General features: G+C 46.2%; 1 protein-coding gene across 7 annotated transcripts in view; it reads left to right on the forward strand.

Annotated features, from left to right (window-relative positions):
* The first annotated feature begins 3,461 nt into the window (after nucleotides 1-3,461).
* LOC136576366 (uncharacterized) overlaps nucleotides 3,462-17,864 on the forward strand; it is a 202,035-nt gene continuing 187,632 nt past the window's right edge. For 6 of the 7 annotated variants that reach the window (XR_010786351.1, XM_066575594.1, XM_066575595.1 and 3 more), the window contains exons 1-2: nucleotides 3,462-3,546; nucleotides 15,427-15,546. Coding sequence is in view for 2 of the 7 variants with exons in the window: in XM_066575589.1 (XP_066431686.1) it covers nucleotides 15,473-15,546 (74 nt within the window). In the remaining 5 variants the exon portion in view is untranslated. Of the gene's footprint in view, nucleotides 3,547-10,836; nucleotides 11,140-15,426; nucleotides 15,547-17,864 lie in introns of those variants that run through there. The other variant, XM_066575590.1, reaches the window with a different exon arrangement.

A 17,864-nucleotide genomic window follows, 5' to 3' on the forward strand; every position in this document is an offset into this window, starting at 1 on the left:
GGACATTGGTGTGGGTGAAGATTAGGGAATCCCACGCCGTGCGTACCTGTGCACGCTACTAGTATTGTAACATCATACTAGAGCGAGAAGAGAGACCCCTGGTGGTAGTTTTGATCTACACGTGTACATTGACGTCATAGGATAGCCAAGGGGGGTACCTGACGAGTTTAGAAAAAAAATAGAGACCAAGTTAAACCTAGATTCGAGTCCATTTTCCTGGTCATTATGGTAAATAAACGTTGATTGGATTAATTATGTTTATTATAATTAGCAGCGGTTTATAAATTATACTAGAGATGCCTTATAGGGACTAGTCGACCAATAGGACCTACCTCGACTATGACTTTCAAAATAGAACTGGACCCTGCGTGTGACTTCCTGATGCCCAAAATGGGGGAATGATAGGGGCCAAAAGGGACTGAAGGAGTTAATATATGTTGCTTAGCAAATCCATTTGAAGATAAAGTATGAAATGTGCAATATTCTATTCTGCTCTGAAGAACTCATGACAAACCTGTGGTTTCCTGTTTTAAGCTCTGCCGACTGACCTAGTGGAATCAGGAAGTTCACCATAGCAGATGTCCCTTAATTTAGCAAGAGATGGCTTGACCACAAGAGAGTTATTAGCAATTTCTTAAAGATGTGCTTGTCTAAGTCATATATCACAAGTCTAAGTTAAATGTTAAGTCATAAGTTTATTGTCAAATGTGAAGTCACGAGTTTTTCCCTGTTTAGCCACAAGTCCCGTCCTGCGAGAGGGGCTGGCTATAAAAGCTAAGACATGCAAATAATAAACTCAGAGTTCATTGTTTCAACCATATACCGTGTGTAATGGTCAATACTTTGACTCTCAGGAGCGCTCCTACCTAGGTCAATTTGGAAACGGACAACATCACTGACCAGTCTGTTTGTGCAGGCTAACCCCCGACAGGACATTATACGTTTGGAAGTTGTCACAGCTGTGTTTGGCCTGAACTTTCCATGCTGGCTAGGAGGAAGGTTTACAAGCCCAAGGAAAGCGGGCTTACAAGCGTCCAGTGGAACTGTTAAAGTTAAAATCAGTTAAAGTTAAGCGGGTTGTAGCATGGGAAGGGTTATAGAGTTTAAAATAGGTTAAATATTTTAATAAAGCTGTGGCCTACCCCACTTTTGACACAACAAGAAGTCGTTGGTAAGTTTTTGTTAGATGGTTAAGGGAGCGTCAATCAGGGTGATGCTCTTCTGGGTCCGTCTTCACTCTTCTTCTCCCCGGTCCAAACTGATCCTCCTCTTCCTTCTTCTTCCTCTCACTCTGTTAACCCCTCCCCTACCCCTGCTCGCTTCCTCTCTTCTTGACTCCTCCCCCCCAGTCCTCAGCATCTTCACTAGCACGTTTTGCTGCTATCTAAGCAGCAGCAGCATCAGCAGCACTTTCCCTGATCTATGTCAGAATGCACCTGTGGCGAGCCGCGGGCGGGGCAGATTTAAATACTCGGGTGACACCTGATCTCCCCAGCCACTCACTGCAGGGGGGTGGTATAGGGGAGGAAGTTGTAATGCCTTCCATGTCTTTCTATTGGCCAGAAAAGCGCACAAATGTCTCAGAGATGAAAGTGAAAGTAACTCGAACATCGCGTGGTGCTCGTCTCGAGTAACGAGCATCTCGAACACCCTAATACTCGAACGAGTATCAAGCTTGGACGAGTACGCTCGCTCATCTCTAATTAAAATCTTTTTTAAAAAAACATCCACATAAAAAGCACGTCCTCTATATAGCATTTGTACAGCTTAACCCCTTCCCGCTGCAGGGTGTAAGTTTACATCCTGGCAGCCTGGTACTTCCCGCAACAGGACGTAAACTTGCGTCCTGGAGATAGCGCTGGATCACATATGATCCAGCGCTATCCCGCAGCGGGAGCCGTCTGTCAGTCACAGCCAGCGTCCCGCTGCAACAGCGGGGGGGGCATTGGCGAGGCGCCACCCGCTGTTAACCCCTTCCCTGCCGCGATCTAAGTAGATCGCGGCAGGGAAAGAGTTCACAGAGCCTCTGTGTCTCCGGCCGGAACTTGCGATATCATCGCGAGAGCCCGGCCTGTCACCATGGCAACAGGACGCAAGACACTGGCGTCCTGTATTGCCTATGCCTATGATCGCTGTATAAGCGATAAGGCATGGCAGAGCAGTAGCTCTGCCATGCCTTATGACAGCGATCATCAGGGCAGTGGTGAAAGTCCCTCAGAGGGACACAAACAGTGTAAAAAAAAACAAAGATTAAAAAAATGAATTAAAAAAAAATGTAAAAAAAGAGTAAAAAAAAACATTTTTTATGCTTTTTCTCAGATTAGCATAAAAAAAGGTAAAAAATAAATAAAACCCCACATATTTGTTATTGTCGCGTCCGTAACGACGCGTACAATAAGTTGCACATGCTTTTGACTGTGCACAGAAAAAAACGCTAAAAAAATGCTAAAAAACTGAGGCAAAATGCTCATTTTTAGCATTTTGCCTCACTTAAAACGCAATAAAAGTGATCAAAAAAGCCGTATGTACCCCACAATGGTACCAATAAAATCTACAGCTCGTCTCGCAAAAAATAAGCCCTCATAGAGCTCTGTACATCAAAAAATAAAAAAGTTACAGGACTTTGAATGCAGCAATTTAGAATAGAAAAAAGATTTCCAAAAAAAGGGTTTTTATTGCAGAAAAGTGGGAAAACCTAAAAAAAATGTTAGAATTTTGGTATTGTTGTAACCGTACCGGTCTGCAGAAAAAATGGAAAGTCTCATTATGCTGCATGATTAACGGTGTAAAAAAAAAATTAAAAAATCTATGGCTGAATTGATGCGTTATTTCTCTCTATCATTAAAAAAAAAAATTAAATTTTTAAATATAGTCTATGTACCCAAAATTGGCATCGATAAAAACTACAGTTCGCCACGCAAAAAACAAGCCCTCATACGGCCGCGTCGACAGAAAAATAAAGTTATGGCTTTTGATAAACGGAGAAGAAAATCCGCCAATATTGTTGCGTCCTCAATAGAGATGATCGAGCGTACTCGGATAAGCACTTCTCGCTCGAGTAATTTGCTTTATCCGAGTATCGCTGTGCTCGGGTCTAAAGATTCGGGTGCCGCTGCGGCTGACAGGTGAGTCGCAGCGGGGAGCAGGGGAGAGCGGGCGGGAGAGAAGGAGAGAAAGATCTTACTTCCGTTCCTCCCCGCTCTCCCCTGCAGCTCCCCGCTCCGTGCCGGCACCCGAATCTTTAGACCCGAGCACAGCGATACTCGGATAAAGCCAATTACTCGAGCGAGTAGTGCTTTTCTGAGTACGCTCGCTCATCTCTAGTCCTTAAGCCCAAAATAGGCCATGTCATGAAGGGGTTAATGTTACTTTGTCACGGCTGGGGGTGGTGTGGTGTTCAGTTGCTAGATTAGGGCAGGGGAGGAGAGAGATAAGGAACAGCGAGGACTGAGTGCTTATATTATGGACTAGCGCTGTGGGGAGCCTCAGTGCCCCTCTTCTCTGTTACCAGGTCACATGTCCAAACGCTGCCAGCGCTTCTAGATGGTAAGTCGTCATCATCTCCCTCGAAGAAGCGTGATTTTAGCCTGATGATGGATTTTATGGGGTCTTTGCTTTATCTCTAATCCCTGGAGGTCGGCTGCAGCCCTTCTGGGCAGATTTTATACTGATTCTACCATTATCATCAATATTGTTAATGTGTGCGTTTAACCCCTTCATGACATGGCCTATTTTGGGCTTAAGGATGCAACAATTTTTGGCGGATTTTTTTCTCCATTTATCAAAAACCATAACTTTTTTATTTTTCCGTCGATGCGGTCGTGTAAGGGCTTGTTTTTTGAGTGGCGAACTGTAGCTTTTATCGGCGTCATTTTTGGGTACATTAATTATATTGTAAAACATTATTTTTTTTTTTTTTATGATAGCAGGGAGAAAAAACGCATCAATTCTGCCATAGATTTTTAATTTTTTTTTACAGCTGTAATCATGCGGCATAAATGAGACATTCCATTTTTTCTGCGGGTCGGTACGGTTACAAAGATACCAAAATTCTTACCTTTTTTTAGGTTTTTCCACTTTTCTGCAATAAAACCCCTCTTTTTAGAAATCTTTTTTTTTTTTTGCTAAATCGCTGCATTCAAAGTCCTGTAACTTTTTTATTTTTTGATGTACAGAGCTCTATGGGGCTTATTTTTTGCGAGACGAGCTGTAGTTTTTATTGGTACCATTTTGGGGTACATATGGCTCTTTTAATTACTTTTATAACGTTTTTAGTGAGGCAAAATGCTAAAAATTAGCATTTTGCCTCAGTTTTTTTGTGTTTTTTAAAACGCTTTTTACCGTGCACAGTCAAAAGCATGTGCAACTTATTGTACACGTCGTTACGGATGCGACAATACCAAATATGTGGGGGTTTATTTTTTTTTTACCTTTTTTATGCTAATCTGAGAAAAAGCATAAAAAATGGGTTTTTTACTTTTTTTTTACATTTTTTTAATTCATTTTTTAATTCATTTTTTTAATCTTTGTTTTTTTTTTACACTTTTTGTGTCACTCTGAGGGACTTTGACCTCAGCCCTGATGATCGCTATGATAAGACATGGCAGAGTTACTGCTCTGACATGCCTTATCGCTTATACAGCGATCTCAGGCACTGGTAACACAGGATGCCAGTGTCTGGCGTCCTGTTACCATGGCGACAGGCCGGGCTCTCGCAATAACATCGCGAGAGCCAGCCGAAGACACAGAGGTGATCCCGCGCTATCCCCAGGACGTAAGTTTACGCCCTGTTGCGGGAAGTACCCCGCAAAACCAATTCTGTTTGATAAAGGAGGACTTTCAATGTCAGACTTTACATCCGGCTGTACAGGGAGGGGCAGCTCCCTCTTCCCTTGAAAATTGTACATATGTTGTTTTACGTTTTTTGTTTGCTTTTTATCCTGGTGGTGGCGCTGCAGAGGTAGGAATTCCATCTTCCTTATTTGCATAAATTACTCAGAAGAGCTTGCATGGCCTTATAAGTCTCCTTACCTTCTAGGTGTCCCCACACCTCTTTTTGATGTATTGACTGATGGGGGTCATGAGTATTTTGACCCCACAGTTTTTTTCAGGAATTAATTCAATTTAGAGGAGAAAAAGTAAAATTTCATATTTTTGCAAATATGTTATTTTAAAGACATATTTTTTTCCTATAGTTTACATGAAAGTGAGGATTTACACCCCAAAATGGATACCACTGTTTGTGCTGTTTTCAGAAACATACCCATTGTGGCCCTAATCTTATGTCTCTATACACAACGGGGCCCAAAATGAAAGGAGTAGTCAGTGTCTTTCAGAACATAGATTTTGCTTGAAGTCCTTTTAGGCCCCATTGCCCACTTGTAGAGTTCTTGAGCGGCCAAAACCATAGAGAACCCCCACAAATGACCCCATTTTGAAAACTAGACCCCTTAACGAATTTATATAGGGGTGTACTGCGTATTTTGACCCCACAGTTTTTGAATGAATTCAAGCAAAGCAAAAGGAAAAAATGGGATTTTCGTTTTTTTGGCAATTCTGTCATTTTAAAAACAGCTTTTTTTATACAGCACACACATGAATGAAGACTTGCACCCCAAAATGGAAACCCCTGTTTGTGCTGTTTTCAGAAACACAACCCTTGTGGCCCTTATATTATGTCCGCATGCACAACGGGGCCCAAAATGAAAGGAGTAGTCGGTGGCTTTTAGAACATAAATTTTCCTTGAAGGCCTTTTATGCCCCATAGCACACTTGTAGAGTTCTTGAGCGGCCAAAACCATAGAGAACCCCCACAAATAACCCCATTTTGAAAACTAGACCCCTTAACGCGTTCATCTAGGGGCGTACTGCGTATTTTAACCCTACAATTTTTGAATAGATCTAAGCAAATCAGTAGGAAAAAAATTACGATTTTCATTTTTTGGGCGATTGCGTCAATTTAAAAACTGTTTTTTTTTTTAACAGCACACATATAAAGGAAGACTTGCACCCCAAAATGGATCCCCCTGTTTGTCCTGTGTTCAGAAACATACCCATTGTGGCCCTAATAGACTTATAGGACACATGGCTAGGCCTATAATGAAAGGAATACCCGTTGGATTTCAGGGCACAACGGAATAAATGCCAGGCCCCATTGCCCACTTATAGAGCCATTGAGCGTCCAAAACGATAAAGAACCCCCACAAATGACCCCATTTTGAAAACTAGACCCCTTAATAAATACATCTAGCGGTATAATGCATATTTTGACCCCACAGTATTTGAATGAATCTAAGCAAAGCAGAAGGAAAAAATTACGATTTTCAAATGTTTTGGCAATTTTTTAAATTTAAAAACAGTTTTTTTGTACAGTGTACATAGGAATGAAGACTTTCACCCCAAAATGGATACCCCCATTTGTCCTGTGTTCAGAAACATACCCATTATGGCCCTAATTAACTTACAGGACCCATGGCAAGGCTTGTAATGGAGGGAATGCCCGTTGGATTGCAGGGCACAACTGAATAAATTCCAGGCCGCATTGTTATTTGTACGGAATAAAAATTGACTCCCTAAAAATATCCCCCCCCCCTCCTTCGTGCCCTTTTCGGCATTCCCCCAAATCTTAGATAAAAGTAATAATGCGAACTGTGTGGTATTTCCGAAGACAGGGGTAATTACAGAGGCTGGTTGGAATGGGCCCATGGGGCAATAAAACCGTGTATCCCCCCTCCTCTCATGCTTTTTGGGGGTCATTTCTTGACCTCAGTGGCAGGTATGGGGTGTAAAAAGTGGCGCTCTGTGACTCTCCGTAAGCTTGATGAGGTGCGGCGGTCTCACACAGAAGGCGCTCAACAAGCTGCTCCTGGAACTGCAGGAAGGCGAACGTTCCCGGGGTTTCTTGTAAATTGCGTATTACAGGTAGCGGTCTGAATAACACCGGGCTCACGCAGCCGTAGGTGGAACCCGCTTGCGGAGGCCCGCAGCGGTTCCCAGCTGTGAGCCCGGCTGTGACCCTGCGTTCGGCCGCGTAATGTACTGCGCATAACTGCGTACTTACACGGGCGGTCATGCGCAGTACACTTTTTTTTTTTTTTTGTGTTTCCCGCACCGTCACTTAGCGATGACGCGGGTACTCGCAGCCCGTACAAAATGTAGATGCATATGGCCAGCGGGTATATTCACGACCACGGAGCACAATAGGCTCTATGTTGCGGATATCCGCAGTAAAATAGAACCTGCTGCATTCTCTTTTCTGCGAGTGGATTACACAATTCCAACCCACTAATGTGAGCGGAATTGTGTAATCCAATGCGATTGATCTGTGTATTACCGCGGATCAGACGCATACGGAATCCGTAATTCCTATCTGGTCATGTGAGACCGACCTATGTTAGATCGCTACTTTTTTTTTTTGTGACCGGAGACAGCTCAACGAGGCCCCCTGCCACTGCTCCAGGCTCTCGGTGACCGTTGGTCGCTGAGAGCAAGGAGATTTTAAATTTCCTGGGTTCCCCGATTCTTGCGCATGTGTCCGGTGTTTTGCCGGCAATCGCATGTGCAGAATCCGGGAAGGTTCACGAAGGAGGATTGCGTCAGGGTTCAAATACGGAGGCCTCCGACAAAAAGTTTCATCTCCTCTCACCAATCGCATCGGTGAGGGGAAATGAAACTTCAAATTTTTTTTTTAACTTTTATGTGATCACCATTATCCATTGGATAACGGCAAACACGTGACCAGGAACCACTCACCGCGGCCCCCGTGAAATCTCCGGGCTCTTGGCTCAGTTTTGTAGCCAGAAGCAGGGAGAATTAAAATTATCCTGGCAATCTACAGCTTTTGCGCATGCGCCTGCCATTTTGGCGACGGGCGTGTGCGCAGAAACTGGGGTACGGTCCGTGGATAAATCCGGGGGCCTTATGTACGTACTTTTATCCTCCCTCAATGATATGATCCGTGAGGGGAGATGAAACGTAAGCTTTTTAAACTTTTTTTAACTTTTTTTTTTTTTTGAAATTTTTTACACTTTTTTTTAACTTTACATGATCACTGTTATCCATAGGATGACAGTGATCATGTCCCCAGTGACATCCCTCTGCTCCGGGCTACACATGGCAGCCAAGAGCAGAGGGATTTTGAATTTCCCGGGGCTCGAGCCCCTCTTATCCAATCGGTCCCCGCTGACATCTCCTGCCTCCCGGCTACCTACAGGAATCGGGAGCCAGGAGATTTAAAATTTCCTGTGGCTCCGGGCCTTCTGCGCATGCGGCTGACGTAATACCGTCTGGCGCGCATGTGCAGAAGGCCGGCTTCGGGGCCCGGAGGACCAGGACAGCGGGGAGCAGTGCGGCGGACCGTGGCGAGTAATCTCAGCTGCCCCCATGGATCCGATTCCATGAGGGCAGCTGACTCTTTAACTTTTTAACACTTTTTAAAACTTTTATGCGATCGGCGCTATCGATTGGATAGCGCCGATCGCCTTGCCGGGGGGACTGCCCGCAGCCCGGGATGACAGCTCCATGCTGTCGGCTACCTGTGGGCACTGACAGCATGGAGCTGTGACTTACAGAGCCTGAGGGGCATTAATCCTAAGAGGACGCATAATTCTACGTAGTTTCCCGATGGGGCCGTCACTAAGGGGTTAAAGGGGTGAAATCTGCTGTGGATATGCACCAAAATACGCATCAAAATCCACAGAAAATGGTACAGAAAATCCACACCAAATCGGCCGTGTGTGAGCAGACCCCAAGGTGGGCCGCTGCTCATGGGCCGGTGCTCTGTGCTTGGCCAGCCAGTCCCTGCTGAGCAGAATAGAGTCACACGGGCTCTCGGCTCGGGGCCCTTCATACAATTTGCTTTGAAGCTCTTGAATGCGTTTTCTTCCTACTTAAAGCAGCGGCAGCGTTTAGCGCCGTTTTATGTTATTCGCCCGTTTCTGTATCACTTGCTTTATTTCAGAGGAAACAGGAATTCCGTATTGTTGTTCTTCCCTATTGGACAGATATGGATCGGTGTTTGTCCAGTAAGATAAAATATGCGGAATCCAAAACCTCAAACATGATGACGTCCGGCTGTAATGTCACCTGCGACATATCCGTATGGCGGATACGTATTGTGGGCGTGTTATAATAGGCGCGTCTCAGACCAGCCTTAGGCCGCTGTCACACCAGCGGAAGAGGATTTGCGTGTGCATTCGTGCGTGCAAAAAAACACACAACGATGCCCGCAGCCAATGAAACGGCCAATCAGTGTAATGAGGTCACGATGTGTTCTTTTCTTTTGCAAATGTGGAAAAAAAATAGAGAGCTGCGTTTTTTTTTCTCTGAAAGATGCAATTGCGCAAGCAAAATCCGCACTTGTGCGTGAACGCATATGGGATCTATTTTCTGTATATTGCGTGCACAAAATTTTCATGCATATATGCCCGTTTGTAACCAACCTTACGCCGAATGCCCACCAAAGGATCTTCATTGCGGTATTCGTGGTCAGACACCCCCCCCACCACCACAAATTCTGCAGCAATGTCCGTCCGTAGACATACTAGGTCAAAAGATTCTCCGCAGCCCACGAGCGGAAATCATCTGCGATTATTCCGCTCACGGGGGAGAATCGCAGCATGTTTTATTCTGTGTGGAAAATCACACAGACGGCTTCCATTGCAGTCAATGGAGGCCGCCCGTCCCGCGATACTTCCGCTGTGAGCACTACAGAAGTATCGCGGGAATCCACGTCACAGCCCAGCGCCGGCGCGTCATGTGCTGCACTGCGCATGCGCGCCCCCTCGCAGGCCGAGACACTCACGGACAGGTGAGTATGGGTCTCTGGGGGGCACTGGGTCTGATTACGCTGCCAGATTACAGATTCGGACTCCGACGCGGGCATGAGGCCGTAGGCCGGAGTCACACGGGCGCATGTGCGCGTTCAACTTTTGTGCGTGCAATATGCAGAAAATAGAACCCGTTGATGTCACTGGGTTTGCGCACAAGTGTGTATTTTGTGCACGCAAACACACAGCATGCTCTATTTTTCTGTGCATCAGCGCAGGAAATGAAAATATTTGGCGCACATTAATTTGGCAGTTGCGCGTGTAAATACGCAATTTTCATTCCGCAAAAACACATACTGTTGTGAATCCGGCCTTGCAATGGGACCAAAGCCCTCGGAGTGGGGTACAATACATAGTAACACTGCGCACATTAGCGCGATGTCCACACGGCACGGATTTGCGGTGGAATGTCCGCAGCCGATCCGCAGGGGAAAATACGCATCAGAAGGCACAACATTTGGTGAGGATTTTAGTGCAGAATTCACCCCCATCTGACGAGGTGAATCGGCGCACAATCCGGCGCTATAATTGGCATTCGGCGGACCCACAATCCCCTCCGCAGGTCAATGTCCGTGGCGGATCTTGTCCCCGCCGTGTGGATGATTGTCAGTGCGAGGGGCCATGTGGAACATCCACTGCAAATCCGCTGCGTGTGAACACGGCCTAAGGCCTCTCTCACAGGCGCAGTTAGCTGTGTGCGAGGAGGTATGCAGTGACATGGGTACTTGCTGCGTGCCGCCATGCCCCGTACCCTGTGTTGGTGGGTATGTGTGCCAAGATGCGGCGCGCCATGATGTTTTTGCGCACGTATTTCTCTTACAGTGTGAGTCACAGTAAAGTCTATGGGAGATCGGACCTGCATATTACACCCACAAACTGCAGACGTAATACACAGTGACCAGACGCTGGTGTGAGGGATTGCTAGTCCAGCAATGTCCTGCCCTCTTCTGCCATTAGTGGGCCTTTCTGAGGTAATATGTTGCACATGGTGTCCAGCTGTGGCCCCCCCTGTGCTGCAGCTGCCGGGGCCCCTGCATGGACAGCAGGAGATTTATCACTCTCTCACATTCTCCTTCCTTCATCCCGGCTGTCACTTTGACAGAAACTGCCTTCTCCAGCGTGAAATTTGCCGTCCTCTCATTGGCTGGTGAGAAGGAATACTTGACAGTGATTGGCCAATCGCTGCATGAGCCTCTGGATGATTGGACAGTGAGATTTCGGCGCCCAGCTAGGGTTGTCAGACTGTGTGCCGGGTTGTACGGCGTGAGAGAGAAGGTCGTGCGGCCGGGAGCAGACACGGGGCGGCGGAGAGGTGAGTGACCGGGGAGGGTGTACGGGGGGCAGCCCGGGGATCCACAGAGGAGCTGGGGGCACTGAGGGGTGCGCGGGCCAGTCGCCCTGTGATATAAGGTTGTCTGTCAGTGGGGTCACGTGAGGTGGTATTCTTATGTGAAGGATGAGACCACATATAACACCCGGGAGGAGCTGCGGACGGGGGTTGTCGGGGGAGGGAGGTCTGCCCCAGCGGATGCGAGTTGTCAGGGGGGGAGGCAGGTCGGCCTCTCCCCCGGCGGCCGGGGTTTGTCGTAGGGTGTTTGGCCTCTTTCCAGGCAGGCAGGTGCTGTCAGGAAGGGGGGAGGAGGTCGGCCTCTGCCCAGGTGGACGGGGGTTGTCTTATGGATTTAGTTTATGGTACAGTTCAGTTGTGTGATTGCTGGTGAGCCGCAGCGGGTATGAAGGTTGGTTCCAGCGGACCTCTTAACCCTTTAAGTATGCCGCCCTATTTTTAACACTTGTTTTTTCCTCCCCTTTAAAAAAAAAATCATAACTCCTGTATTTACCCATCGCTTTATGATTGTTTTTTGCGGGACGAGTTGTATTTTTAATGGTGACATTTACTGTACCAGATAATGTGCTGAAAAACTTTTACAAAATTCTAAGTGGACTAAAATAAAAAAAAATGACATTCCGCCATCTTTCAGTACGTCTTGTTTCTACGGCTCAGAAACTGCAAGAAAAATGACACGATAACTTCATTCTACGGGTCGGTACGATTACTACGATGCCAAACTGCTATAGTTTTTTTTACTATACTACTTTTTTTTCCCCAAAAAACATTTAATAGACTTTTTAATTCTAGATATGGCAAAAGGGGGGTGATTTAAATTTTCATGACTTTTTTTTTTTTACAATGAAAAAAACTTTATTGCTTTTTTTTCACTTTACTTTTAAGTCCCCCTGGGGGACTACGATATGCGATACTGTGATCGCTCCTGCAGCATGACGCCATACTGCATTCTGACAGGCAGTCTATCAAGCCACCCCACGGGGATGGCTTGATAGGCAGTCTCTCAAGGCAGCCCTGGGGCCTTTCAGAAGGCCCCCGGCAGCCATGACACCTGCACGGCTCCCCCGATCTTACCGCGGGGGGGCTGTATGGGTTCGGGGGCTTTAAATGCCGCTGTCAGAAATGACAGCGGCATTTAATTGGTTAATAGCTGCGATTGGCCAAACGGACGATCGCGGGTGTCAGCTGTAGTAAACAGCTGACGCCCGCGCTGTATGCAGAGATGACCCCGCGACCTCTCTGCATAGATACCCCGACGCTCCAGGACGTAAATGTACGTCCTGGAGCGGGAAGGGGTTAATGTACTGAAATTTTTTTAACAATTTCTAAATGGAGTAAAATGTAAACAGAAAGCCTACATTCCGCCATCTTCTGGTTTGTCTTGTTTCTGTGGCACAAAAACTGAAACAAAAATGACATAACTTTATTTTATGGGTCAGTAAGATGACTGAGGTTTTCTGTTTTTTTTTTGCTGTAGTACTTTTAGTTTATTTTTTATCAGACATTCAATTTTTTAAAATCGTTTTCTGCCACAGTCTTCCGACAGCCGTAACTTTTTTATTTTTCCGTCGACGCCGTTGTCCGAGGGCTCATTTTGTACGGTTTGTCCTGTAGTTTCCGATGGTGCCGTCTTGGAATACATACATGCGCATTTCTGAATATTTTAATTTCAGACTTTTACCATGCGCCATAAATAATGTGTTACTTTAATAGATCCGACTTTTACAGACGCAGCGATACCAAATATGTATTTTTGTTTTATTACTTAGGTTTTTATTGTAAATATGGTAAAAGTTTGTTTTGCAAGAAAACAAGAATCAGCGCCTACTCACACAAAACGATTTTAAAAGGATGTGAGATACTTTTGAGTACTCACCTGGTGCTCGGCCAAAACTCCTGTCCAGGAGATTGACCGGCACCTTATATCCGAGCTGGCTTGTAGCGTCCCTGGAGTCCAGAATCCTGATCACCGGAGAGCGTCTCTGGGGTTTACAGCCGTGACAGGCTGTTTATGTAACCACTCGTATCAAATAGAAAAATTTCCCCGCGCTCGTGGGTTCCAGCAGAGATAGAGGACACAATGTCCATAAATAACTTTAAATGATTTATTAGTTCCTTTGCTACGCGTTTCTGCGGGCTTACCTGCTCTCTTCAGGCATACAATTGAACAACACAGTACACATTTTATACATTACTAAGGCTCACGGGAGTGCTCAGACACCGACTTTCGGAGCCGCCCTCTGCTTCATGTGGGATAACACGTCATATCATTAGTCAGTAACCCTTTACATACTACTACGTTTCTCCATTGATAAAAAGCAGCAAAATATGCTATTTAAAAGTCCGTTCGACTCGCTTATGCTCTTCATTATCTGCTATATTCCACAATATTATTTAAAAAACATAAATTATCTATATCTATAAATAACTACTACAATTATATTGTAAAAATAGAGATGTTACTATAAACGAATTAACAATTAATTACATTTTCCCGATTTTTCTGCTATATATACTCTATATAACCAGCATTCATTTTTTCTCAAATAGACCCCCTCCATTATAAAAAACAACATTTTATATATAAATACCGTATATACCGGCGTATAAGACGACTTTTGAACCCCGAAAAATCTGCTCTGCAGTCGGGGGTCGTCTTATGCGCCGGTAATACAAAAAAAAAAAAAAGTGTAAAAAAAAAAAATTTTATTACTCACCTCCCACGGCGTCCTGTCGCGCTCCGGCAGGATGTCGCTCGCTCCGGCAGGCTGTCGCTGGCTCCTCGTCCCCGCCGCAGCATAGCTTTCTGAATGCGGGGCTTGAAATCCCCGCTTCCAGAAAGCTAATACACACGCCGGCAGCCATGACAGCATTGAATGGCTGTGATTGGCTAAAGCACACGGGGCTTCAGCCAATCACACTATTCAATGACATCATTGAATGGCTGTGATTGGCTGAAGGCGCACGTGTTAGCAATCACACCCATTCAATGATGTCATTGAATAGTGTGATTGGCTGAAGCCACGTGTGCTTTAGCCAATCACAGCCATTCAATGATGTCATGGCTGCCGGCGTGTGTATTAGCTTTCTGGAAGCGGGGATTTCAAGCCCCGCATTCAGAAAGCTATGCTGCGGCGGGGACGAGGAGCCAGCGACAGCCTGCCGGAGCGAGCGACAGCCTGCCGGAGCGCGACAGAACGCCGTGGGAGGTGAGTAATAAAATTTTTTTTTTTCTCCACTGAATACCGGCGTATAAGGTGACAGTTGGGGGGTCGTCTTATACGCCCCGTCGCCTTATACGCCGGTATATACGGTACCCAAATAATTTATAAATACATTCTAAAATTATCATTCTTAAAATTTCGTTCTAAAAAATTACCATTTATATTATACTAATATTTCTATTGTTTATACCCTCTATTTATTCTATTTGTATTCGACTGTTATATATATAGAAATAGAATAAATAGAGCTCCGAAAGTCGACGTCTGAGCACTCTCGTGAGCCTTAGTAATGTATAAAATGTGTACTGTGTTGTTCAATTGTATGCCTGAAGAGAGCGGGTAAGCCCGCAGAAACGCGTAGCAAAGGAACTAATAAATCATTTAAAGTTATTTATGGACATTGTGTCCTCTATCTCTGCTGGAACCCACGAGCGCGGGGGAAATTTTTCTATTTGATACGAAAAGTTTGTTTTGTTTTTTTTTACTTTATCACTTTATAAAATGAAAAAATGAGTAAAACTTTTTTTTCCTAATTTTTTCTTTTTAGCCCCCACAGGGGACCACAACTGGCGATGCTTTACATCATACTGCGATCAGGCCTCCCCTCGGGGATGGCTTGATAGGCATTCTGCGAAGACAGCCCTGGGGCCTTTCAGAAGACCTCCAGCTACTATGACACCCGCACGGCTCCCTGTAATCTCATTGAGGGAAGGGGGGCAATATGGGACCAACGAACATCGTTCAGGGCATTTAAAGGGTAAATAGCGCCAATCAGCCGCGTGGCTGATTGCAGCTATTATCGGCGGGTGTCAGCTGTAATAAACAGCCGGCACCCTGCAGCGTTAAGGGGTTAAAGAGCGCTTTGCCTTGTTCCCTCAGAGCCCTGGTACCTGGTTGTTTGGTCCGGCTTCACAGAGGATTACCCGGACCGGATACAACTCTGGGAGTAAACAAGAATGCTTCCATTCATTAACAGCAAGCACAGATCTTGAAATGGTGCAGAATTAAAACTGTGTTTTTGTTCCAGGGGTGAAGTATCTGAGGCAGGATGATGGCCGACTCCCCGGTGATGAATGGTGGGCATGCCGATCTGTGGGCATCTCATTACCAGATGGTCCTGGAACCTCCTGAAACAAATGATCCAGAGGTAAGACATACGAGACGCTGCGCTCTCACTGCACTATAGGCGCTTCTACACAGAAGACGGATCCTTTGCTGGCTGTAATGAGTGACTGACAGTATAGCTGCCAATCAGTCCTCGTTCTGCCGCTCGCGGTACGGAGGATCACTAGTATTGGGACGACCGGTCACTAATATTGATCATCCTTCACCAGCAGCAGCTCTTTTCAGCAGCGGTCCCCCTAATTACATGGAGGATGTCCTGCCGTCGAATCAGCATTTTTATGCCCGCATGAAAGACCCAGTCAGCCGGTGAGCGAGCGTTCTGAATGTTCATCAGCTGATTGGGGCGCATTCAGGCGGGGCGATGATCGGGGAGATAAACCTTCTGACAAATGTGTGTTCCCATGTAAAAGGGTCTTAAAGAATGAGCTGCACATCCAAGACTCCAAGGTATCTTGGTTCCCTACATCGGGTAATAGATGCTGGGCGCTGACCACTAATGGAATCTATTATGTTGGCCATCGCAGTTGTCATCCAGCTTTCCATGGATTCTGCATGTCATGGACACCTGCATTATGCCATGTTACACTCCACAGTATTGGAGGTCTTTGTGTCATTCAGGCTGCTTTCACACAGGCAAGAAATTGGAGCTCGATGTGTGCGCTGTGAGACGTACAAATCTCGCTTTAATGTGAACCCCATTCTTTTGAACAGGGGGTGATATACATATAGACATGAAGGTTTTGTTTTCCTTGTGGTTACCCCGCTGCATGTAATCTCTTTGGGCGGTCCCTTGGAATGCCTTGTCCATTGCTTTCAATAGGGCGGAAAACATCGCGCAGCGATGCAAGGCTTCTCATTGGATCGCAACTGTAGTGAAGTGATGGGAGGAGTTTTTGACCCGAGCTCCTTACATCTGCGGGGACATCGTACCGATATCGGGACTAGTTTCCTTGCCTGAAATAGCGCTCAGCTGTGTGAAGCTAGCCTCAGTTGGGATATTAAATCTATATGTGACCCTCCCTAAAGTGACCCTCTAGGTCCTCGGCAACCAAACATGGCCGCACTGGTTCTCTGACTATCTGATGCACACCGTGAATTGGTTCACATCGTTAGTCTAAGGGCTTATTTACATGAGCATATATCGGCTGGCCAATATACGCTCCAATCTGAGCAGTTCTTCCCTCCTCCTCACCGTCTCTCTGCCTCTCTCCTCCACTCTGGCGGGTTCAATGAGAAGAGCTAGATGGGGGCGGAGCTCTGCTCTGCCCCGCCCACTCCAATTGCTGACTGCAGGGAGGGGCGGGGAGCTTAGCTACGCTCCACCCACTTCTATTGCAAAAAAATGGAGAGGAGGAGAGAGGCAGAAAGCAGGTGGAGAGAACTGCTCAGATGGAAGCGTTTATCGTCCGGCCGTAAAAACGTCGGCTGATATACGCTTGTGTAAATAAGCCCTAAAACACTACACCTGCTGTTATTGGCCAGTGTTGTCCACGTGGGCAGCGCTGACCAGTCAGAGCAGCATGCAGTGTCTCAGGATGTCTTCATTCACACCTGGAGGTTTGGATGTGGATTCCGAAAGGACGGGTTCAGTTTCTACCCTTTTTTCCTTCATTTTGGTTGACTTCTGGTTCTGGCTTGAACAGCTGCACATGTGAGCACATCCTTAGGGCTCCTTTTCACTGCCGATAGCGATATCGCTGCGAGAAAATCGTATTGTTAAAATCGCATCGCAACGCTGCAAAATCACAAGCTTTTGCGTTGCGATGCGAGAATCTGTTTTGCCATTGCACTGTATGGGCGACAGAAAAATGCAAAATGGTGAAACAATCTTCCTGCTGCGATTTTTAATCCTCGTATCGGAGTTTGTCCTTAAACATCGCTAGTGGTAAGGCTGTCATAGAACAACATGTGTGGGACTTTACTGCGAGAGCTCGCACTGTCACATCGCACTGAAAACGTGCGATTACCTCGCCAGCGGAAAGGAGCCCTAAGGGCTCATGTCCACACGCAAAATAAGAATTAAAATCCGCAGCAGATCACCCGCATGCGGATCCGCACCCCATAGGGATGGATTGACCACCCGCGGGTAGATAAATACCCGCGGATGGTCAATAGAAGTGATTTTAAAAAAAATGGAGCATGAAAAAATCTGGACCATGCTCCATTTTCGTGCGGGTCTCCCGCGGTGAGCATAAAATAGGAATTTAAAAGAATTAACTCACCCGCAGCAGGCCGGGAGGGTCTTCTCTCCTCACGGCCGGATCTTTCTTGCTTCGGCTCGGCGGATGTGCCCGGCGCATGCGCGCAGCACGTCGGTGACGTGCCAGCGACGTGCTGCCG

Source organism: Eleutherodactylus coqui, chromosome 8 (genome assembly GCF_035609145.1).
Source record: "Eleutherodactylus coqui strain aEleCoq1 chromosome 8, aEleCoq1.hap1, whole genome shotgun sequence".
NCBI classification, from domain to species: Eukaryota; Metazoa; Chordata; class Amphibia; order Anura; family Eleutherodactylidae; genus Eleutherodactylus; species Eleutherodactylus coqui.